This window comes from Empidonax traillii, unplaced genomic scaffold (assembly GCF_003031625.1).
Source record: "Empidonax traillii isolate 1590-97213 ecotype Southwest subspecies unplaced genomic scaffold, ASM303162v1 scaffold689:size842923, whole genome shotgun sequence".
In the NCBI taxonomy this organism is placed as follows: Eukaryota; Metazoa; Chordata; class Aves; order Passeriformes; family Tyrannidae; genus Empidonax; species Empidonax traillii.
The window spans coordinates 230,205-254,329 of NW_020955882.1; the positions used below are offsets into that span (position 1 = coordinate 230,205).

At 44.4% G+C, this 24,125-nt stretch overlaps 1 protein-coding gene across 5 annotated transcripts in view; it reads left to right on the forward strand.

Annotated features, from left to right (window-relative positions):
• LOC114065708 (follistatin-related protein 4-like) overlaps positions 1-24,125 on the forward strand; it is a 169,594-nt gene that overhangs the window by 114,316 nt on the left and 31,153 nt on the right. For all 5 annotated transcript variants that reach the window (XM_027899820.1, XM_027899816.1, XM_027899818.1 and 2 more), the window contains one exon: positions 20,192-20,358. In XM_027899820.1, the coding sequence (XP_027755621.1) occupies positions 20,192-20,358 (167 nt within the window). The remainder of the gene's footprint in view (positions 1-20,191; positions 20,359-24,125) is intronic.

The window sequence follows — 24,125 nt, forward strand, 5'->3', positions numbered from 1 at the left end:
TACAATATCCCATTAGTAATGAGAATGGAACAAATTCCCTCCAGATGAAAATCTTTAATTGAGTTACAATCTAACATCTCATTAATACATTACAATAATAAGAATATTAGGATGACTGAACTGTATTTAAAATCTGTGTCAACTGAAATGCTAAGATCTGCTGCTGGGTAAAAGGCCTGTGATAGATATATATGTCTTGTTGATTCTCAAAATTGGGCTGGTAATTTGGTGGTGCTTGGCTCTGCAGTGTCATAAAGCTCCTCTCTGATGTGTGCTTGAAGTGTTTGTTGACAGTTTTAAATGTTTCTTCCCAACAAGAGCAGCACTGGGGGCTGCCTTAAGTGCAGCCATGAGCTCTAATATGTTTTGCATCTGTCTGCCAGGATACAGAGGTAATGGTCACATGGAAAAACCTTGGTTCCCTCCCTGGTTGAGGACTGGGTACTGGGCATCAGAGCCAGAATCCTCTGCAGTGAGGGGGAGGGTTTGATTGGTGTTGGGGAATGAGTTCCACTTGTTCATGTGCATTTAGGGTTGGCTGTCGCTGTGTGACTCGCCTGAGCAGGGGATGTAGTTAGGGAGCAGGCTGACTCCAGTGTGATGGAGATTATTTTTGTTTGCCCTGGAGATCTGATGACTCACTTAAACAGCCCTGTCCTACGCTTTTGTAGCGCTCAGACAGTTCCATCACCCATCGTGCTAATTACTGGCAGGTAAAGCATTTGCTGGGAAAGCTGCTGGTAGGAAAAACATCCCACTGGCCCCCAGAACCTGCTTTGTGTTACTTACCTTGTCAGCTCTGCTTGCTGTCAGGAATGCAGCTGGGAAGTCAGAGACATCTGAAATATTTAATTTTATATATGAGATTTATCATAAAGTCCTGAAATGGATTTTCCTGCCTGACTTTGAGAGGCACAAAGGGCACAACTTTAACTGCATCCCTCAGGAAACTCAAGGACCGTATACCAGCCCTTTCCCACCTCCACCTTCCTTCTTTCCTTTCTCCCTCCTCGCTGTATCCAAACAGACCATATTCCATTGAGTAATCCAGGAAAACAGTTCATCACTTGGTATGAGGTTCAGCCCTTGGGCCGAGAAGCACAACCACCTTCTGCTGCTACGATCCGTTATAAAATTTATTGGGCCTTAATTGATCTTTAATCGCCCCGGCTTGGTTGGTGCTTATTTATTACTGGGTGACACGTGCTCCAGGACCCACTGAAATAAAACCTCTTCCAGGAGGGAAATTGCTGACTGAAGGCTCCTGCTCCCAGTCACGGGGGAAGCAGCCCAGACAGAATCCCTTAGATGAATGCCTGGGAAGGAAGAGCCTTCTGTGAATGGGAAGATAAAATGCAGGCATAATTCAGGCTGTTTGATGTAGTAAATGGTTAGAATGTCTTGCAAATCCCAGTTCACTCACTGCACAAATATCAGGCTCATCAAAGAAAAAGTGTTTATTGCGCTATTCCGTTTGGAGATTAAAAGGGTTTGGGGGGAAGTGCCTGTAGTGACATGTGCTTTAGGGGTAGAAAACCACATGTGCATCTGTACATACAGGAATGCACCCAAAGATGGAGCTGTCCACTCCTGCCCACGGGGCTCTGGGTTCCTGTGTGCCACCTGTGCAGGGTGGTGGCACGAGAAAACTCCCCCCAGTGCTTCCCAGAGAGGTTTTATTTCCAGTTCTTCCACCTTTGCCAAACTGAATCTGTTGGAGCCGAAGTGCTCCGTGCCAGGAACCTGCTGAAAATGAATTTATCTTTTTTATTTGCTTTCTGGAAACCGCCTAAGAATTGCTCAGCAGCTTTTGGTAACAGGATTAGAGAACTGCCCAGTGTTTAGTCCCTGCTACAGAAAAAAAATCTTATTATTACTACTTCAGTGTGGAGGATGTAAATACCCTGTGTAGTTGAGTCAGTGGCCTTGGTCTCCAGGAATAAAACCCCACTGGTTGGCAGGTTCCAGTGGGAGCCAGAAGGAATCCTCCATTGCCACAGATGTGGATGGCTGGGGGCATCCCATCCTTACAGTGCCAGCCTGCTCTTCTTGAGGAAGTCATAATTACACTTTTTAATTATGGCTCCACTCAGAGCCTCACAGATGCCCTTAAAGAGCACTAGAAGTCCTTGACATCCTCCTCGAGATGTTTCTCTGCCTGCTGGTGATTCCAGGGGATTTAACTCCATTTACAGTCTCACTTTAGCTTAAAGCTGCAGAGTCAGAAATGAGCTGAAGGGTCTCACTTTTGTGCTGTCCCGATGTCCTGAGTCTGCTCTGCATAAAGAGCAGAGAGCCCTGGCAGCTGGGGAGCCTGACCCTCAGGGTAACAATTAACTCCTCACCCCTCTGCCTTCCATCTCAGCTTTTCTGGGCTTTAATTTGTGAAAAGCCTTGGAGCTGGGGAAACACAACAGGGGAGAAAAGAAGGAATCGTGGCTTTGTGCTCTGAGGGAAAGGCTGACCCTCGTGTCCTATCAAATTTAGTCCTAAATACGGTTTACCTTTATTTTAAAATGCCCTTCAGCTGGCACAGGAGCTCCTCGTGCCCTGAGCTAATGCATTCAGCAACACGGGCCCTTCAAGGTGAGAGCTGGATCTTGTTGCCCCTTGACAGAGATGGAACAATAGTGTAGTGCAACAGAACATTTTTGAAATGCTAATACTTGCCACCTGCAACTTAATTTTATTTTTTTTCTTATTGCCTTTTTTTATGACACTTCACAGTCCCATAGTCTCAATAGATGGATCTGCATCATAAAAATGACACAGTGATGATTTAAGGAGGATAGGCAGGCTGAGTGAAACGGATGGAGTGCTTTAAGAGTGTCAGTTTAGCACCCATTACATAGGGTCAATGTTCATTTTCAATACATCATTAAAGCATCCTGCTAAATCACTCAGAAAATGTTCATGTTCTCCTTTTGAGCCACCATGTTAGATTACAGGGATAATGAAGTGTAACTGCACATAAATGGCAGTATTGCACAAGCATATTTTATTGTTTTCAGGGCCACTGTTTTAGGTTATTCTGAATATGAAACATTAAAAAATCCACAATGAAATACTGAGTGCCTCCTTAGGTGATAGTTCCCATACTTACGTTTGCAGTCAGCTCCCAGCTCCATCAAATTTGATATCTAGTGAAGTCATTTTCCCACTCTATCAGTTTTACAATATACTGTGTTCACTAAACTAATATCAATAAAATCAAAACTAGCCTCAGCCTGGTACCTAGTTCTTAAATTGCATTACAGAAGATGTATTTCTGTTACTCTGAGAAGAACGTGGCCAGCTCAGTTGTTTCAATAGAAGTCACTTTGCCAAGGTCATTCCAAGGGCAGGGTGATTTTTGCAGTCTCCAGGTTCTCTTATCAGAGCAGAGTCTCAGTGAAACCTCTGTCACAAAATTGTGACAATCAGGTTGAAGTTAAAAATCAGGCTGTGGAAGATGGGAGTCACGATTTACAGGCATGAAGTGTTAAATCTTTAAATAAGTCGTTGTAATCTGTCCCTAATACTGACCCTTCCCACGATATGTGTTGGCAAACACTGGATGTGCACGTGGATTCCATGGATAGCATACACAAAATACTGCAAATATTCACTTCTGCTGTACTGAAACAGGGAGCACAGAGCTGGCTTCACCCTAGCAGGGAAAAAAAGGATGTCAGATTCCCCTAGGGCTATAAAATATTTATTTGCTTTTATTGCGTTTTGTAATGGAAAACATGGCTTTTATTTACAGAAAGGTGATGCAAGTATGTCCTGAGGCACCTGTTCTTCATCCCACCTAATCCACCTGACTGAGGGGCTTAAATTAACGCCTTGATTACTCTGGGCTTTCCCTGCCAGTGAGACACAGGGACCCCTGACTTTTCCTGTGGGAATTATGGGGGCAGCTCCAGTTCCAGCGTCCTGACTTGGGGACCACATCTGCCAGGACCACCTGCTCTTCTGGTGTGGACAGTGTCGTTTTGGTGCACTGTCAGTGATGGCAGATGGAGGCAGAGCTGTGGTGTGGGAATTTTGAGGGTATTGTTCTGGGGAGCTGCTGGAGCAGGCTGAGGAAGAGGGGAGAGCTGAGAAGTGGGGCAGGAGGAGATCCCAAGGGACAGCTGTCCCAGAGGATGGGCACAGCCTTGGGCAAGATCTGGCAGATAACTGGGCTGTATTTTCAGGAGAGGGTAGTTGTTTTATTTTTTTCTGATTGTCTTTTGCTTACATAGCCCTTCAGCTGGGGGGGGGGTCATAATTTTTCTGCTGTTCTCCTCCACTGCAGGCAGAGAGGGCTCACACAGACAGAGCCAGAGGGGCTCTGCAGAGAGTAGGAATCACGATGGAGAAGGGTCTGGAGTGGATGTGGAGCAGAAAGTGGCACTGATCATTGGGACACGGGGCTGGGGAGAGCAGAGGAGCCTTCTGAGTCAGCTGATGGTGCAGCACTGCAGGACTTTTAATGCGTCAGTTGGGAAATTCCTGCCATTAACGAGACATTTGTCTTAATGACAGGCTTACTTTAGAAAACGTTCAAAGCTAATAACTATACTCAATAATGACAGGGAACATTATTGAGTTTTCCCCATTCACCTGTAAAGGATTGTAAAAGGCTTGCACCCTCCTGCCAATAAAGCCTTCAGCAGGCTGTGTGCTCCGCTGCTCAGCCACTCCACACCCTTCCTACCTGCACTCGCAGGGGAATGAGGCTTGGGAAGGTGCTGGTTTGCAAACAAGGAGGAGTTATGGAAAGAAAGGATACTGAAGGAAATATTTTTCCCAAATGGAACAAGTGTGATGTGCAGTGGGAACCTGTTATGTGAAGAGCAGAGGGTCGTACTCCTGATCTCTGTTCCCAAGAGCTGCAGGTATTCAAGCACATGGTGTTCCTTCTTTTTCCATGGGTTTGAGCATCTTTTCAGGAAGGGGACCGTGGCTCTGCTGTTCTTTTCTAGGATCAGCTCCCAGCCCTGGTTCAAGGTTGGCACAAGTCCCCTGTCCCCCCTTCCCCCTGCCTTTTGAGGATGACCTGGGGTTGGGGAGCTCCCTGCCATCCAGGTAAGCAGGAACCTTCATCTGAGCCCAGGGAAGGACATTTACATTTGAATTTGTAGAGCAAATTACTTTCCACAAAGCCAGTAGAAATGGTCCCCTGAGCTGTGGAATTTGATCCTGATTCAGAGACAATTTTCTTGTCCTTTTTAATTTATTTTCTAGCTTTCCCCTTGGAAACAAGGCAGTGCTCCTTCCACATTCTTGACTTCAGTTAATTGCCTGAAAAAATATTTTTGAAGACCTATTTGTTTTATTTTATGAAGGTGCTCTGAGTTCTGAAGTCTGCCCATATTTCCTTATTATAGCACTCTCTTACTCCTTGGAAGTGTGGCAATATATCAGTATTATCAGGTCTCCAATTCTTTTGCTTTTTGAAAGCTTCAGTGGGCAATTGCAGTATTTTCCTCTCAAGGGAAGAGGAAATGTCCTTTATTTATGTCCTTCCCTCAGCTTTTCTGGTCCTGGGCTGGTCCTGGGGCTGCAGAATCTGTGTCACTGTTCCTTCCCATCACCACGTGGAGACAGCGATGAAGAAGAGAAGTCACAACGTTGTGTTTATTTTCTTATGGTGTAGTAGCTTTGCTTTGATTTTCTCACTGGGCACTAAAGGATGGTCTCACAGGTTTCAGTTCAAAGTAGATTATTAAATTATCACGTCCAGCCAAGAGCTGTACCTGAGTGTCACAGTCAGCAGCTGTTCCCTCCCTGGGGTCTGTGCTCCTGGGCTGGTTATTTCACCTTTGCCTGGGCTGATTTCTGCACCTGCAGGTTATTCTCTCATGCAGGACTTCTGGAGGACAGCTCCAACCTTCTTCATGCTTCAGTCTGCTTCTAGACAGGGTCCTGCAAAACTGCATCAGAGCACCTGGAGCACAGGAGCTCCTGTGATAAATACAGACAAAGAATTGAAATATTACCTTGAGACTTCCTGAGCTGTCTGATTTCAGTCTGTGGCGTTTTACTGACAGGTCAAAGACAGAAGGTGTTCAGCACAGCAGCACTGCACTCGCTCAGAAATGCTGCAGCTGGAGGTTTTAAAGGATTATTATTCAACCTGTTGTAGGCAATGCTGTACACACATCATACCCTCCAGCAGCTCACCCTCAAACATCTTCTCCAGACCTTTGAAGCAGTGATTTGTATGATGCACCTTGTCATTTCTATGGAGAAGCTTGTTCTACAAATGATCCTAATGTCAAATAGTCATAAAAACACATTTTACCTCATTTAGTACAAAACCAGGAGCCTGAGCAATGGCATAATATCATTGCAGAGGCTCAGACGTGGCCTGATGGCGTGTTAAAAACAGCCCTTGTAGCTGGGGGTCAGCACAGTTCTTCTCCAGTGAAACCCAAGTGAACCAAAGTGTTTGGGCCTGATTCGTATACATCCCTTCATCTGAATGTCCTGCCACTGTAAGGCAAGATACTAGGGGATAAAACTTTAAAGGTTGGTAATAAAAGGGTAATAAATGGGGATAGACAATGGGCTGATGGGAAACTTCATTTATTTCCCCGAGTCACGGGTGACCCCATAACTCAGGAGTGGCGGAGCGAGGAGGAGTTAGGAAAGTCATGAAAGGTCATCAGTAACAAGTGGAAATAAATGAGTTAGTCTATTGTATTTTCTGTTTGTGTGCATCAGGCAGTGATAGATGTGACAGTGATGGGGTGATGATGAGGCTGGGAGGGAGCCCAGGAGGAGCAGAGCATCCCACAGCAGTGCTGCCCTGACCCGTGTGAGGGACACCCTCCCCAGACACTCCGTGAGAAATGGGAGTGAAGAAAAGCTGGCTGGAGCAGAAAACAGGGGAGGAAGCTGCCAGCACAGCCAAGGAGGTGACTTCCAGGCAGTGTTGCCATGGGGTAGCACACCCTGTTTTTCTCCTGGGAGGGGGGAGGTCGTGCTGGTCACCAGAGCACACGGAACAGCTGAGCAAGGAGCAAAAGACTCCAGGAATACCACTCAGCTGACTTACAGTGTAATGTAGCAGCCTGAAGGTGCAGAAAGTCTAAGGATGACATTTCTTGTGGTGTTAGGCTGTTAGTTCAGTGGTTGTGTATTTTGCCTCAGCCCCCAGTCTCCACTCACACTGATTTTTTGGGTTTGCTGGTGACTGTCCCCACTCTGCCCTTCTACAAACCTTCACGGGAGCCAAGACCAAAACAGGGTATGGCAACCACTGAGAACTCACACCTTGCTCACATTTTGAGACTCCAAGGAGGCAGCTGTGTGTACACAGCTATTCCACCCTTAATGGGATTATAAAGTAATCTCAGAGAGGCTGGAAAAGTAACCTTGGGAAATAAGGCATGTGGCTGGTTCTGGTTCAGATACACTGTGGAACTGCAGCTAAATAACGTCTGTCTCTGCTTCACCTCACCATCTGTAAAGCAAGGATTTTTATGTTCTTTCCATAAAGGAATATTACTGGGGAGAGAAAAAAAAACCAACCCAACTCTGAATTGTGCAGATATTCTTGTGGTGGTGAGCCAGCCACAGAGCAGCACTCAAACGGAAAGTCACTAGAGGAAACTAAAAGAACAATGTTTTGATGAGTCAGTTAGAGAGCCAACACTCTTCCTGCTGACAGGGTATTGAACTTCAAAATTTGGTTAGAAGGCACCGTTTTGCTGACAGTACTGTCTTTCAAAGGACATGCAAAATCAACACCTGACCATCTGTAGTCATTTAAGATTCACCCATAACATTTTTTGTAATAGAGGGGTTGTTGTTAACCTTGACATCCTGGAGCAGTGCCAGCTTCTCCCACTCTGCTATTCATCAAACAGAAACTCCTCACATCCTCTTCTGCCATGAAACACTCTTTTGAGCTCCTGGACATTTGATGCAGTTCATGCCTCGAGCAAGTGCAGGTTTGTGTCTCCCTCTGCAAGTTGCAGCAAACCATAAACCTCATTTATATGATCCACAAAGTCCTGGAGTGAGGCCTTTTCAGACCTAAAGCCTTTCCAGGTCTGTGTCCACAAGAGCCCATCCCAGGCAGGCTTTTCCTCTGGGGCATCATCAGCACTCTGGGGGGTGTGACAGCCAGACTTGTCCTTTGGGGTGGACTTAAAGGATGCACACAACTCATGTGCTTTTTATTAACAGGAGATTAGGAAGAAGGGGTATCCTTGTTTTTTCCCTCCTCACCTCTGTAACCCTGCAGGAGATAAGGATGCTTGCCCCTTAAACACGGAGCATAAATTTTGATGAGCAGTTCATCCCCTCAGGTATTGCCAAGAGACGAAGGTAGGGAAAAAATAGATGAATCAAGTGTCCACACCACAGCAGGCAGCATCACAAAAGATCATCACAAAATGGTTCTGTGCCTCCCTGCTTCAAAATATGGGGGAGCACTGCTGTACCTAGTTTAGTGTCCTTGGCTTTTCTCCTTCCTTCAGTCTCTGTTATCTGTGACTTGAGAATAAAGGCTCCATTCAGCCTGAAAGGAGCAGTTCTGCTGCAGTTTATGAACGCTTTGTTTGCTCAAACATCTGAAATATATTGCTCTGAATCATTAAGAGCTTTTTTTTCACAGTGTGTCCCTGACTTTGGCGCTCCATCCTTGATGTTTTCTCTATCTGCCTTGCTCTTGATTTATACTCAGACTGATGATTTGCAGTGCAATGAAGTGCAGTGAGACAGCCCCGTCTTTGGTAGGGGGATTGAAAATTGCAGGCCTGGCTTTGACGTGGGGCAAAGCACAGGGATGCCTGTGGAGTCAGCCCTTGGGGCACACCTTGGGGTACCACTAATGCTGCTTGTTCTCAGGAGTCCTTGTCCACAACCTGTCTGGAGGGCTTTATGAGCCGTTAACACAGCCCTGCTGTGCTGGGAGCCTGTGGAATCCAGGCTCTGCTCTGCAGAAGGTCTCAGGGATTTTTCCTGCAGAGTTCATCCTGCCCGTGGTTGGAAGGTGAGGTTTGCCTGACCCATGACAGGGTTGGGTTGAGCGTTGTCATCCTCTGCTCGGAATGAAGTGGAGGTGGAAAATTACATCCTCCTTGGTCTGACCCGGACTAAAGAGTGGTGTCTCTCAGCTTTTGGCGCTACTTGGAGGCATTTTCGCTTATGGGATGCCCTTTTTATAGGATCAGAGGCAATCTTCTCAATTCCACACATTGGCATTTTGCTGCCTTGCTCAATATACCCTTAGTAAGGGAAAGGGAGAAAATAGTAGAAAAGGTAGAGAAATCAGAGTTTTGGCAAAAGGTGAAGCATAATTGTAAGACAAATTAAAGAATATGCATGTCACCTGTTTAAACAGCATAATTAGCTAATGCTCCTTAAATCCCCTCCCCCTGGGATTAACCACTGCCAGAAACATTCCCTCATGCACCTGGGATCTTGCCAGAGACAAAGAGATCCCAAATGCTTGTAGCTGAGTGGGTCACCATAGTGAAATGACCCAAAGGCACAATTCAGGGAGAAGATGAGAACAATTCTTCCCACAATAATTTATGATATTTTTGGGGGGGTTGGCAGTGCAGTTCACAAGCAGGGAGATGAGGTTTGCTGTGCTCAACACAACTGTGCCTTGGTTTCCCATGCCACCTTCTGGTTTCCATTGCAGCTCTCTGGAGCATGAACCATGTTTCTAATATATTTTTAATTTAGGTTTGAACACAGCTTTGCCCTGTGAAGCCCTGATCATGGTTGGGCCCTTTTGGAGTGTGTGTGTGTCTCACATGTAAAATCCAAACCAGGCATCGTGTGGGGCACTGCAACAGCACCGGGGCTAGCTAAAGAATAGCTCCCTAAATTACCATTAATTGTGTATCCAAATTAATAATAACACAGGTGAGCCAATTAAAAATGCAGGATTTAAGATTACTTTGAAGGGCTGTAAGCCACAAAGGACTCTGCATCCATTCCAGTGCAGCAGAAGGCTCTTCACAGCCTGCCCTGCAGGTATGTGTTATATCTGTGAGTGAATGTCATGTTACGTTTGTGAGGATCATTTCATTAGCCAAGCCATGATTTACACAATGGGTAATAAATGCTGGCATCTACAATAATTGCCTTGGCTGCAGGTTTTACCTTGGAAAGTTTTAGCTTTGGGGTTGCCGTCACTACCAATAGTGCACTTTAATGTTGATGTCAGTGCTTTCCTACAACCAAGGTGTTATTTAGGTGGGATATCAGCAAAAGCAGTTGAGCCGTCAGTGCTGATGTTCTGTGCAAGGTAGTGGCTCTTTATGAGTGACTGATTTGTATCTGGCCTTTGGTGAGTAAATTAACGTCTTGTGGGTGTTGTTTCTGTGTCTCTGAATAAACTAGAGGTGTTGGAAGGTCTGGCTGGAGGAGGGTTTGTGTTCAGGGAGGAGCCAGCAGGAGGAGGGTCACCATTTAACCCTTTGTGTGAGCTGGTGCTTGTGATGTGCACGTGGGCATGGATTCTGAGAGAATTTGGGGGCTTTTCTTCACATTAAGAGTGAGTTGTTCCTTGGAAAAACAGAGCATCTGGTTGGCAATATTTGTGATGAGTGCTGTGCTAAAGATCTTAAAAAGAAACTATCCCCAGACCCTTGATGTGATGAATATTGTTATTTGGCATATGGTGGCTATGCTGGCAAAAAACTTAGCATGAAACAAGCTTTTGTTTGGCCCACTAGGTTTCTGGGCTGTTGCAAATTAAATATATGCTCAAAGATTGTGTTTGTATTTAAGTTATAGACTTAAACAGCAGTAATTCATTATATACAGTGCAGTGTGTGTATTCCTAAAATGTTCAGTTCATTGAGCTGATTTTTATTTGGGATCATTAAATGTAAACAAGGCATGTACCTCCTGCAGTCAGCCTAAAAAGTCAATATTAACAGCCATCACCAAAATGGAGAGATCTAAGATTGTATGCTGTTTAGTACAAGAGAAATCCCAGTGCTGTGGTCTGTAATTGCCTCTGCAGGGAGGAGGTGGTGGGTTGTGCAGAGACATTTAATGTCACACACAAAGAAATAACGAGATATAGTTGGTGGCAATTAAAAAGGGAGCAATTTAAAAATAGTAAAAAATTAGAAGACCATTTTTATAGGAAGAAGGGATGGAAATGTGCCCCTCAGAGAGAGGCTGTGGCTGCCCCAGCCCTGGAAGTGTCCAAGGCCAGGTTGGACGGAGCTTGGAGCAACCTGGGCTGGTGGAAGGTGTCCCTGCCCATGGCAAGAGGGGTGGAACAGGATGGTCCTTAAGGTCCTTTCCAACCCAGACCATCCTGGGATGCAAACCCCAACCATTCTATGATTTTTTTTATGGCTCTATGACTTTTAAATACTGTTGGTTGGAAGAGATGATGAAACACATGTTGAAGCAGGCTGCTGGTCCAGAGAGAGAGGTGGGCTGGGGGCTGGAGGGGTTGGAGCAGCCCAAGCAGGACTGAGTTTTAAGATGCAAACTCGGGTGCAAATTGCACAGGTTCAGAAAAGCTTCTCAGGTTTTGGCAGAGAAATTCCTTTGGTGGGAAGCAGCAGAGGCAGGAGCAGGACCACTGTCCTGCCAGTCTCTGCTGGCCCTGGGAGGTGTGAAGGGGGCAGGGGTGATGGAAGAGCTGTGTCTGCAGGGAAGGGAACTGGGGACCAGCTCTCCGTGGGGTGAGTGGTGAGGGCTGTCAGTCAGTCAGTCAGTCAGTGGGGTGGGGTGGCTGCAGGCAGGGGCAAGAGGTCTTGGCCAGTTTGGAGCTGGGAGCAGGCTGAGCAAAAACGAGGGAAAAGGGCTAAAAAGTCCTCTGTGTGAAAGGATCCCTCTCTGAGGCCACATAACTCAGTGAGAGCAAACATGTCAGAGGTGCTCACGAGCGTTTCCAGAATGAATTTAATGGTGAAGAGCGTTACAGAAAAATCCAGGGAGCAATGAATCATTTCTGCCTTCAGAGCTGCATTTGAATAGCTGAAAATAAGGTTGAGGATATAAGATAAGGAAAACAAAAATTGTTGAATGGCTGCTCTCTAAATAAGTCCTGGCAGAGTTAGAAGGGCGCTGTGCGACCCAGGTGATGGAGGCTGTCACTGCTCTCTCCTGCAATCAGAATGTTCCTCTGCTGCCAGGGGCTTTTATGTGACATGAGACTTGGAAGCCTGAATGATAAAGCACAGCTTCTATAAATCATTTTGCCCTACAGATGTAAAAGTTTCGAGATGCTGCTGTCGGTCTGTACACGGAGTACAAGTGGCCACGTTGGGTTTTGCCAGCATATCTTGCTTTTCAATATGCTTTTTAATATGGTAGTCTGGGTGATTTGTTTTTCCTGTTGCTTTCAAGGATGCAGCATTTATCATTCTTGTGTTGCTGGAATTTAAGTTTCTCACAGCAGAAAGCTGCAAATCTCGTCTTCGAAGTATTTTTATGTAATTAAATTTCAGGTTTATATGTGGATTTTATCCGTGAACCTCAGAGGGGCCTTAATGAGAAATCCAACAACACGACGTGCTCGGGGGTATTTGTGTGCCCCCTGTTTCCACTGATCCAAGAAATCTTTTCAAATATGTTGTTCCCAGAATGGCCTTGGAATTCCTTCTCCTGGGGGAAACCGAGGCAGAGCAGGGGGTCACTGTCTGGACAAGGACTTAATCTCCTTCTTCTGCCATCCCCACGGCTTGACCCTATCCCTGGAGCTCTCTGCACAGGTTTCAGCTCCACTGGAGAAGCCACCTCGGTGGCTGTACTTAATCCCTTCAGTGCTGGACCCTTCCAAACCTTTTGTTGTCCATCCTGATTCCAAATTTGTTCCAAAATCCCTGCTGCCTTCCCAGCATTGTGCTGGAGCACTGATGAATTACCCAGTTAGAGGCTCTTATCTGCAGGGGAAAGGTTTAACCAGGACAAAAGCTGTCCACAACAAACCGTTTGTTGATAGCAGGGGATTTTGTTTAGGTCCTATTCTTTGCTCTGTGCTTTCCCTGCACCAGAAGGAAATAGTATTGAATTACCTGATTCTTCACTACTTGCTGCTGTTCATCTGCACTTTCCTTTCTCCTAAACTTTAGGCAGGCAGTTCTGACTGTGGGAAGGACACGGTGAGAGTGCTGATGCCCGAGTTTTTATCACCTAATGTATTTGGAAAATGCAAGATGTTATCTGGAGAAACGTTGCTGCAGAGCAGCCTTGCTGTCACCTTGCAGGGTCCCCACCAGTTGGTACCACCTCAGGTCTGTACATCACTGCAGCTCATGTTAAACTGGTCCAAAGCATCACCTTCAAGGCAGGACTGGCAGCACTTTGGGATGAGGAGAAATGCATCTTGGAGTCACAGAACGGTTTGGGTTGGAAGGGACCTCAGAGATCACCCATTTCTACCCCCATTCCACGTGCAGGGACTCCTTCCACTACACCAGGCTGCTGCAAGCCCCATCCAAGCTGAGGTATCTCAGGTTCTGTCTTGGGATGGGCACAGGAAAGCAGAGTCCCTGCATTTATTAAAGCATCCTGAGTGTAACTACAGTCAGGAAAGATGCAAAATCCATACAGTCACCACAGCTGAATTTGCAGTGATGCATGGAAAGCAATGAAAGCTCCATGAAAAACATCACTAATGCTTATTTACAGCTCCAAAGGTGTGCTCTCATTGATTTGGTTGTTTATGAGCACAGTAAATGAAAGAGATACATACACCTATAAATGCCTGGGATTTTTTTACAAACCCTTAATCGAGGTTGAGAAGAAACACGGGCTTGTTTGGGTTTTTTTTTCTAGTCTTCCTGTTTCCTGGTTCATCTGTTTTTCAGTGTATCACATCCACTGATGGTGCTGGCCAGGAACTCAGGAAAATGGGCAGAGTGGAAGATTGGGGCAGTTCAATTCAGCCACTTTTGATGACTCCAACTGTGTGTGAACGCTTCTTGAACCCCCAAATATCCCATGGCCCGACTTGTCTCTATTTTTGAAGTAATTTATGTCCCCGTTTTAGTGGTTCCCACAAGTCATGCTGAACTTAATGTTCTGACAGTATTTCCATGCTAAACCCTGGAGGTTTATAGAGCATCCATAAAAATTCACTCCAGGGAGAAACTTGGCATGCCACATCCTCCACCAGAAGCTATCTTTTGCTGTCTTAAATCAGGTATAAATCAGTTCAGCTGTTGCAACTGAGAAAAGTTACAAAAATAAGTGTAGTGGTTTCATGTGGGTTTTTTTTGTTCTGAAACTCTGAAATGCCATAATTTAAGTATAGATAGTGGCTGTTGTTAAAAGTCTTGTTGATTTGGAAGAACCTGCCCATGCCAAGTGTTCTCAATCTCAGAGCTAAGGAATTTCTGGACTGGGAAAAACTTTTAAACCCCTACAAATGCTGGACATGGGATGGGACTGGATGGGCTGGATGGGACTGGATGGGCTTTCAGGTCCCTTCCAACCCAACCCAGTCTGTGATTCTGTAACTCCCAGAAGGAATCCTGAGAGCCTGTTGGACCCATTAGCAATTTTAGTTTTGAAGTTAATAAATTGGCTGGGGAAATGTGTGGCTGTTCCAGTCTCGGCAGGACGCTGTTGGTACAACATGGGAATATTTTATCAGGAATTAATCATATCAACGTTGCTCTCAATCTGTGGGAAATAGGAATTTAAAATAAAAACAAACGCATTTATGTAAACTATTCTCTAAAATAGACTACTTATGCCTATTTACATAATGAATCCATCACTACCCTCAGGAGATTAGATAATTAAGCACTGAACAACTTATATTTATTCATGTACTTTCAAGAATGAATGAATTATCCCTTCCTGCACAAACTCAATGTTCTCCTTCTGATTAGTAACAGGAGGACAGTGATGGGATTTTGTGATGGAAAGTGTGTTGCTTGTTTTCTTTAGAAAAAAAAAAAAAAGGAAAACAAATTGATCTTTAGGATAAAGTACTTAAAGAAGCTGTGTTTGGTTAAAAGTCAATAGAAATGATTTTGGGCAAATTTATTAGCTACGTGAAAGTGCTTGATAGAAATTCACGTGGGGGAGCTGGACTGAAATGTGTATGATTTTTGGAAGGACTTTGTGTATAATTGAGATAAGTAAGCAGCTGCTGGAACAGTTTGCCTCTCCAGATGTGACGTTTCCAGTGCAGGTGGCTCTGCTGGAATTACTCCCCTGGAGTTGCTCTGTAGCCACTGTGAGAGCTGCAGATCCCCAGGGCAGGCAGGGTGACCCAGGGGGAGATTGAGACACCATTTCAAGGGGGTTCCAGCCTCCAGATCTCTGAAGTGCAGGAGATCTCAATAAATCCTTGGCTACTCTCAAATCCAGCTGCTGGAAATGCTGCTCGTCCTCCCCTGGGGCATTTCTTTCCAGAGTTTTGGGACCTCCCTTGAGCAGTCATAACCTGTGGGCCATCGAGAGTAGTGACAGAAGAGGGCTTGAGGTACTAAATTCTGCCAGAAATATAATTGTGCCTTTTTATGCCTTAGAAAACGGCATTACTAATTTAGGAGAGAATTTACAATAAAACGCTTCCTGAAGTAGCACACACGAGGTCCTGAGGATTTATAAATGACATTAAGAACCTGAATTATTGCAGTTACAAAATAAAGCTGAGTTATGAACGTTTCCACTCAGCTTTAGGAATCATTTTGTGGTTCCCATTAATTAAGCTTACAATCCTTATAAGCTCTTTTTGAGGGACCCCAAGCTCCTGAGATGTCACACCAGGGGTGGCCAGAGGCAGAGCCAGCTCTTGGGGGGTGTTTTTCACGGGTTATAAAGCCAGAAACCTCATCCCAGTCACCTGCTCTGAACTGATGTGGGAGCTGTAGGAATTCTCCGGGTTCATTAATTGTGAACAACTTTAATCATGTTCATTAACAGCTCTAATGTTGTTAATTAATAACATAAACAATTTTAGTAGCATGACTGGCTTTCCTGTCATTCTCAGTTGGTGTTGAGAAAATGGAGTTTGCTTTTGTGGCTGAGTGATGGATGGTCCTCTCCTGTGTCTCAGGGCAGGTGAGAGGACAGCAGATGTGTCTGAGTGAGACCAGCTTGTTGAACCTTAATAACCAGCAAAATGTGATGGCATGACTGTTTCTTCTGGAGATAGTCCTAGAAACAGCCAGTGGGACACGTTTGCAAAGGCAAACCAGGGTGATTTGTGGACTGAGGTTGTTTCCAATTCGTTTATTTGGCCTATAGAGTAGGGTAGAAACTAAATCAAATGCTAATCTCAGTAATCTCTAAGCATATTATACAGTACTTTCCAGATTCTGACCCACTGTGAACTGCTTTTCATTGCTTTTAACCTCTCCCAGCTGTGACTGTCCAGATGACATCTCATCCCCAACGTGTCCCCAACAGCAGCACCAGAGTCCCTCTTTGTCTGGCCAAACTTCATCTTCAGTGATGTGTTTAGACACACACCTCACGTCCAACATGGTCATTTTAAAATCAATTAGCTGCACTTGGCTCAGCTTTAAGAGGGACTAAAATTTCTCCAAACTCCATGCAAAGCCAAATACATCTCATCAAATTTATTGGGGGGAAAAAAAAATAATTAAAAAGGGTATATCCTGGTTTTAACTGTGATCCATTAATTGTTTTTATTTTCTTGATTCAGCGAGCTCCTCACCTTAGAGTGTGTTCAGCCAGAGAACTCTTTTATCTGTTGAAACAAATGCTAAAATCACCACTGACCTTCATGGCCATGAGGCAATAAACAGATTTTACTAATGCAGTGCAGTGCATAAACACAGCTGCAGGACTGGGGGAATTAAGTAGACATTAAAGTTTCCATCCCATTAAATCAACCCTGACTTGAACCACTGCTGGAGAAACAGGATGTGTTTAGGGCTGTGTTACCCATGCCTCAGTTCACAAACAACAGGTCTCTCCGCTCAGGAGCATTAATTTGGGGGCAAGAATCAGTGCTGGAGCCTTGCTTTGAAAGTCATTCTCCTGTTAATCAAACAAGGTACGCTTTGATTCGTTCTCTCCCCTCTGAGGATGAGTTACAGGATTAAAAAGGCACTGCCTCATCTCATAAGCAGGATCTCAGACACAGAGTCAGAGCAGATTAGATGTCAGGAAGAAATTGTGCCCTGGGAGGGTGGGCAGGCCCTGGCACAGGTTGGGCGGAGAAGCTGTGGCTGCTCCATCCCTGGAAGTGTCCAAGGCCAGGTTGGACGAGGCTTGGAGCAACCTGGGCTGGTGGAAGGTGTCCCTGCCCGTGGCAGGGCGTTGAATGAAATGAGCTTTAAGGTGCCCTCCACCCCAAACTTTTCTATGACTCTGTGATATTCTGTTTTAGCAAGGCAAGATGTCCATGGACAATTATAACCATGATTAAAGGTGGCAACAATGCATTAAAAAGTATATTTTCTTTAGATTTAAAGGAAGAGATCTAATTAATGATATTAAGCCCTTTTTAAAGTGTGAGATCTGTGTGTGCAGGGAGTGCAGCACGAGCAAAGGCAGGCACCCACCGTCACTATGTAAATTATCTCCACGAGGCACTATATCAAGGAGGTTTTCTCCATAGATGTTTGTTCCAGGTTGCTCCCTGTAATGACCTCAATTATACATGTCTTCATTGGGAAATTATGATTGCCTTTGGCGAGCTGCAAATGACAGCAGAGAGAAAGATTTCCCCGATAAACCAGCACAACAAGCAATACCTGCTGCATTAGTATGCAGGGCTGGTGAAGGTGCAGTGTAACTCCAGCTTGACACAACTTGATAACTGTGGTCAGCAATGACTGGTACTGGTTGGAGCTCTGGAATGCAGAAAGCTGGTTTCCATGCATCATCCTGCAGAATTTCCAAATGAACAGAAAACTGCTGGATTTTAGGACCAAATTCCATTCCAGCTTGTGTTCTGCAAGTGAGCCCCCTTTGAATATTGTCCATTTGTTGTGTTCAGTTTTATACACATGGTAAAAATCCTTTTTATCTCCTGAAGGTTTTTGAAAATACAATGAAAAGTGTTCAATACTTAATCTAGAAGCTCTAGACAAAAATCATTATGGTGACTTGAATAATTTGTACACGAAAAGCAATAGCATCAGTGTGTCTAAGCTCTATAACTTAGGTACAAGACTGAGTTTTTAAAGAGATTTTTAAAAAGCTCAGCCTGCCATCTTCTTAGGGAATCATGTTTCCTCCCCAGGTACACCTGATTGCTTAAGGAAATCTTTTCTGTGGAGAACAACAAAGCAATAACTGAAACCACACAAAATAATTCTGTAGTAGTAGGAAGGCTTTTAGATGTTAATAGGAGTCCCTCAAATGGACTGGTAATAAGATGCTCTCAAATATGCTCCATAGAAACCCTCTAAAAAGGAGTGTGTTTGTGTTGTTCAAGTGGTCTGTGCTAATTACATGCTTTAACATAAAAAAGTCATCTCCTGGCCTCATATGGTTCATCCAGGAATGGCAGCTGTGCAAGGTGTCTCCTTAATTAAAAGTTAATGTATTTTTCATTACCGTGCTTCTAAAAAGGAGAAGCCAAAGCCTCTTTAGCAGTCGTTTGGAAGATGGGCAGGGAGCCTTAAATTCTCCTGCAACAAAGCACTCAAAAAAACGTTGCTGAAGAGGGAGCTTCTGGGAGCCCAGCATGAGCCAGGGAGCTCAAGGCAGCATGAAAAACAGCACAGGGAATTAAGGGAAACAGCAGTAAGATGAAAAAACAATTCTCTTGTAAATGAATGGCCCTCTATTTCATTTCTCCTCAAGAAAAGATGTCCTCATTAGCCCTACTCCATGCTACAAATTATTGTAATTATCAGTTCTTTATCCTGTCAAGTGCACTCCAAATATTTTATTCATTAAAGGGAGTTCTTTATTATGCAGAAAATAACTACATTATTAGCCCCTATGTGCTATTTACATGCTTCAGGAAGCTGGATGGGGGTGGTGGGATGGACATACCATCCCTGGAATGTTCAAGGCCGAGTCAGGCTGGGCTTGGAGCAACCTGTCCCTGCCCATGTAATGCCTCTGGGAGCCAACAAATAACTAGCACCAAGTTGGTCAAAATCTCCTATTTTTGACCACCTATCTATCATAACTATAGCTACCTTTTATTTAAAACAGCTTGTACTCTTCCTAAAACAGCACTGAGAATTCAAAGAAGTAGAAATGCTCACTCCTGGCAGATATGGGATGTATCTTTTAGCGAACAGATTTAAGAGATGTGCTGCTCAAGAGATGTTGAAGCAATTTTTCAATTAGATGATATGTGAAGAGGTGGAAAGTGGTGCTTGTGAATGTAGATACCTTTTTTTTTTTTTTTTCCCATTTTTATTCCATGCATTTCCATTGTACAAGTCCCATAAATGAATGCCAGATTTTCCCACCAAAGCTGTTAACTTTTAAGGCAAAATCACATCTTAATCTGTGAACTAACGTGATAAAAATGAGTGCTCAGAGTCACTGAAAGTCAGCGCTTCTCCAGAGGGCTGGAAGAAAGTGCTCATGGCATTGGGATCTTCCCAAGAAGTGGCCTGAAGAACCTGTGTGGGGTTTAATGATGGAGATGTGGTTCCAAAGAGGTGGTGGTGTGGATTTCAGTAAGGTCTGCCTCAGGAGTTTCTTTTGTGTGGCACATGGAAGTCAAAATAACTGGTTTGCTTGTTTGGGTTTTTTTAATTTAAATAAAATATAAGAAAGCTTTGTTTTTCAGGACACCTGTATCTCAGATGCCATATGAGGCTGCCTTTGGTAAACAAGATTTCCTGCTTGGTGACTTCCAGTGTTTGGACAATTCAAAACTGGGTTTATCGGTATTTCAGTGACAACAGCAGTCTGACCTTAATTCTTCTTCTTCAAGGAACGAACGTGACTCGTGGTTTTTTAGAAGACCTTGGCAGGAGGGCTCTAGAGAAGCAAAGCCAGATGATGCCAAGCCAGAGAGCTTGCCCCCCCTGTGCTCCTGTTGCTGACTGCTCGGTGTCAGCCGGGCTGGCCGGTGGGCCACCGCAGCTGCCCCGGAGATGCCTCAGCAAAGGGATGCAGCCAGATTGACTGTGGCAGATTCAATTTGTCTCATTTGGCCTTACTGTTTATGGAGGGTTTTTTTTAGAGCACAGATATTCCACCTCCTTGCCGAAATCCTTCCGCGTTATTCCTGGAAGGAGAAAGCGATGAAGGCGGGGGGAGAAGAGGCCCAGCCTCCCCTGTGTGGTGTTTGACGCTGTTCCTGTCCCTGTGCCTTTCGCAGAGGTGGTTCGGCTGAGCCTCCCCGAGGAGCAGAGGGTCACTGTCACCACCGTCACCGTGGGCCTCAGCACCGTCCTGACGTGCGGCATCCGCGGGGCCCTGCGGCCGCCCATCGTCTGGAAGCGCAACGGCGTCGTCCTCAACTTCCTCGACCTGGAGGACATCAACGTACGTGTGGCTGTCTGGGCAGGGCCTCCAGTGTCACCTCCTCCAGCAGGTGACAGTTAAGAGGGCACGAGTTGTGCCTCGTGGCTGTGGGGAACGGGGAGCTGGCGGGATATTCGGCGTGTGTGAGTATTGTGTGAGGGATGAAGGCAGGGGGGCTCGGGACACGTCACCTGAAATCAAAGCTCAGTGCTGAGGGACCCAGCACAGCTGGGGCTTCACCCCTGGGTGCTCATTCCTGTGGTCCACACAGCTGGAAACTCAGGGGGGAGCGGCTCTGCAGACCATCAGCTCCTCAGGGACGTCTTTGCCCGTTCCAAGAAACGCGTTCGTTGACAGCGGGAAACAAAACATTTGGGGCTGGCAGTGAATCTCTCCTCTCTCCAAATCAAATAGTACTTTTTTTATCTCCCTCCCTCCTCTTTCACTTGCCTTTCAGCCAATACTCCTCTCTGATTCCTTGGCTGCAGTGTCTGAGGAGCAGAGTTTAAAAATGCGATTATTCGGCGGGGTGTGGCAATGCCCTCACGGGAGGGAAGATGAATCTCTTTTAATTCACGGTGCTGGTCTGATCTGTGCGTCATAGTTGGTGGCAAAGACAATACCTGAATGATGGTATAAACTTAGTAATTTATTTAATAACATTTAATTACGGAGAGAGTGGAAAGTAGTGTACAGAAAATACGGTCTGTATTTCATTTCTCTTTGCATAAAGTACACGGTAAATCAGGTTTTATTTTAATTACTCTACAGCAAGAGTTGATTTATATTTTTGTTCAGCTCTTGTTAATTTGATAACCACTCAGTTCAGAGTTGTTACAGTCAATACTGTAGCTCCCTAAATTGTTGTGTATTCAGGATTGCTGAAATGGGAGAAATCTTTGGTTTATTCTTCTGCGTTAAACCATGAAAATTACAGCACATGGGACAGAAATGCGCACAGCATCTCACTACTTTATTTGTTGACTGTACCTTAGCAGGAAAATCATGTGCACCGTGTGTAGGTGATTACTGTGTGCACAAACTCAGTAATTAAAACCATCAAAACATATTTTTCTTTTCATCAAAGCAAGTATTATCCTTTAAGGTGCATTCCTTGTCACTGCTTTGAGCAGGACATTGAAATGTAATGGAGGCTTAAGAGTGGCCTTAGAGTTTATTGGCCAAAAATAATGAAGATTCTAGGGACTTGTATTTATGAAATTTTGGTTATGGTAAGATTAATCTTAATGGATTACAATTCCTGTGGCAACTGGACATAAAATGACAGTCCAAGAACTGGAGTAGAAGTACATCCTTGAAGGACAGATAGCACTTGGCTGTGGGGGTTCATTTGCAGGTCCTGCTAGTTTAAACAGAATGCTGAGTACATTTTCAGATTGAAATGCCAGATCCTCCCATCATTTAGTGCCAGCCCAAGTGGATTTCTGGGTTGCTTATAAGTAATTCTCTTTCTCATTGGTTATTCTGTGTTAAGAGGCAGAGTTATGTCTTTGCACATAGGCTCACTGGTTCCTGAATGATTCAACACCCCCATGGAGTAATAGAGCAAAAAAAAAATACCAACCCTTTTTGATCTGTTTGAACTAGTATATCACTGAGAAACTCTATCAAAAGAGCACTCTGAGATTCTTACAGGGAGAAAAAACAGGATTTATGCTTCAATTTTAATGTTTCACATGTCAGTTCATGACCTCTATCACCTTGTCATGTAACTCCTGCTACTACTGCACGTCAACTTTTTTTAGTCTAATGAACGCCTCCACACCTTTTTTCATCTTTAATGAAGCTGTATAACTTTTTTTTTTTTATGTTCTGTATCTATCACTGCCACCTGGATTCTGGTCTGGTTGCTTGAGGTGGCACAATTTGGGGATCACCATTTTTTTATTCTTCCTCTTCCACCATGTAGGATGGCTTTGAGAAGGTGAGGTGTGAAAACCCAGCGGGCAAATAGGAGCAGCCACGTGTGTCCAACAGGCTGGGGGGCGGCAGCAGACACTTCAAAGCTTCAGCCTTTTGTGGGTACAGAAACCCCCATGAAACAATTCTCTGTTTAGAGGCATTGACAGCAGGGAAGTAAAGGCAGCGTGCTTCCAATGCACTGGAAGGCAGTTAATTAAATTACTGCAGTTTTCTTTTAGTACGCCTCAAGCAGAAACTCGATTGCACTTCTGCTTTTCACAATAAGGTTGGCAATTTGGCTAATTGGAAGTGCAACAGGAGATTAATTGTACCTTTTTAACTTCAGGAAAATCCTCTCTGCTCTTGGCACGACGGTAATCACATACAGACCTACAGGATAGTCGCGCACTTGGAAAAATCCTGGTATTATATTTCAATTAAACTCTTTCTCTTCTAAATGCTAATTCAAGAAATGAGATGAAAACAAAAGCTCAGGTCTGGAAAAACCAGAATTCTTCCAGCCAGGTGTGAGAGCAGCACAGAGAGGCACTGCTGAGGGGTTCCTCCCTGGCTTTATTCTCTCTGGATTCAAGACAAATGTGATCTGAGAAGGATGACTGTGTTCCACATTAACGCTGGAAGTGACAAAGACAGCCAGCAAAAACCTAGATAATCCTAAATTTGCACAGGACTGAAAGATTGAAGATTACTATAAAGCCTGGTTGTTTAAGTGCATTAGTTAAATCATTTTTATGTGATATCTTGATTGGCAACAAAATATTAATAATTTTTCATTGCTCTCTTAATCAGAAGCTTTCATAAGCAACTAGTAATAATTTGTCTTGTCCTGTCTGTGAGGAGCTCTGTTAATGAGTTGTCACACAGCTATTGAAGAAGAGCCATCCTAATGGTACATGTAATTAAATGATCTCTCTTGCAAACATTTAAGATTGCTTTTAGCTTAAAAATATTATTTCTCCATAAATTACCCATCCATTACTTATCCAGAATTCCCTTTGCAGTTCTACTTTAAAAAGTCACATCAACTTTTCTCACGCAGAAAATAACTATAATGTAGCTGAAACTGATAAGATTGTCATAGCTATAAATTGATTTCTGATTACAAGTAGTGAAGTGGTTCAGATGGGCCATCTTTCAAAATAATATACTTTTGTCTCCTAGGAACAGGCAATAGGTTTTCCCAAATATGCAAGCATTCCTCAATTTGAAAATATAATAAACTCCTCATGGAGTCAAAGGTATTTATATAATATTTACAGGCCACTGTTTCACATGATTTGACATTATCTCCAGAGAAAAATACAGAAATTGATAAAATTTATAAACATAAGTTATTCCCTCAGAAGCAGACACAAACAACAGAGAAGAGAGGATTACCATAAGAAAACAAATATTGTGGTGTACAGGTAGATAAGAATGTGGTGAATTCCCAAGTGTAATGCAGGTGGCTAGAGCAGAAACTCTTCCGTGTCTTTCATTACTCATTTCATTTTTATCTGTGCATTTTAACTCAAACTGGCCTTAGATCATAAGTTCAAGACTCAGCTTTTCTAGCAGGTTGGTGAAACACAGGGTCCTTCATCTCTGCTGATGTCAGGTAGGATGGCTTGGCCTTGCTCTCCCAAAACAGCCCACCCAGGCACAGCACAACTCCAGACCACATCCCTGGTGGCTCAGATCCCCCCCTCTGCATTAAAACAGTCTGTATGAAGGTGATATCCTCGTGATTTAATGTAGATTCACTGTTAACTAATAGAAAGATCACGTGTGAATGACCCCATGAGATCCCTGCTGTGGGAATTGGGGCTGTTGAAATGATCAGACCCAGGTGCTGCAGCGCTGGG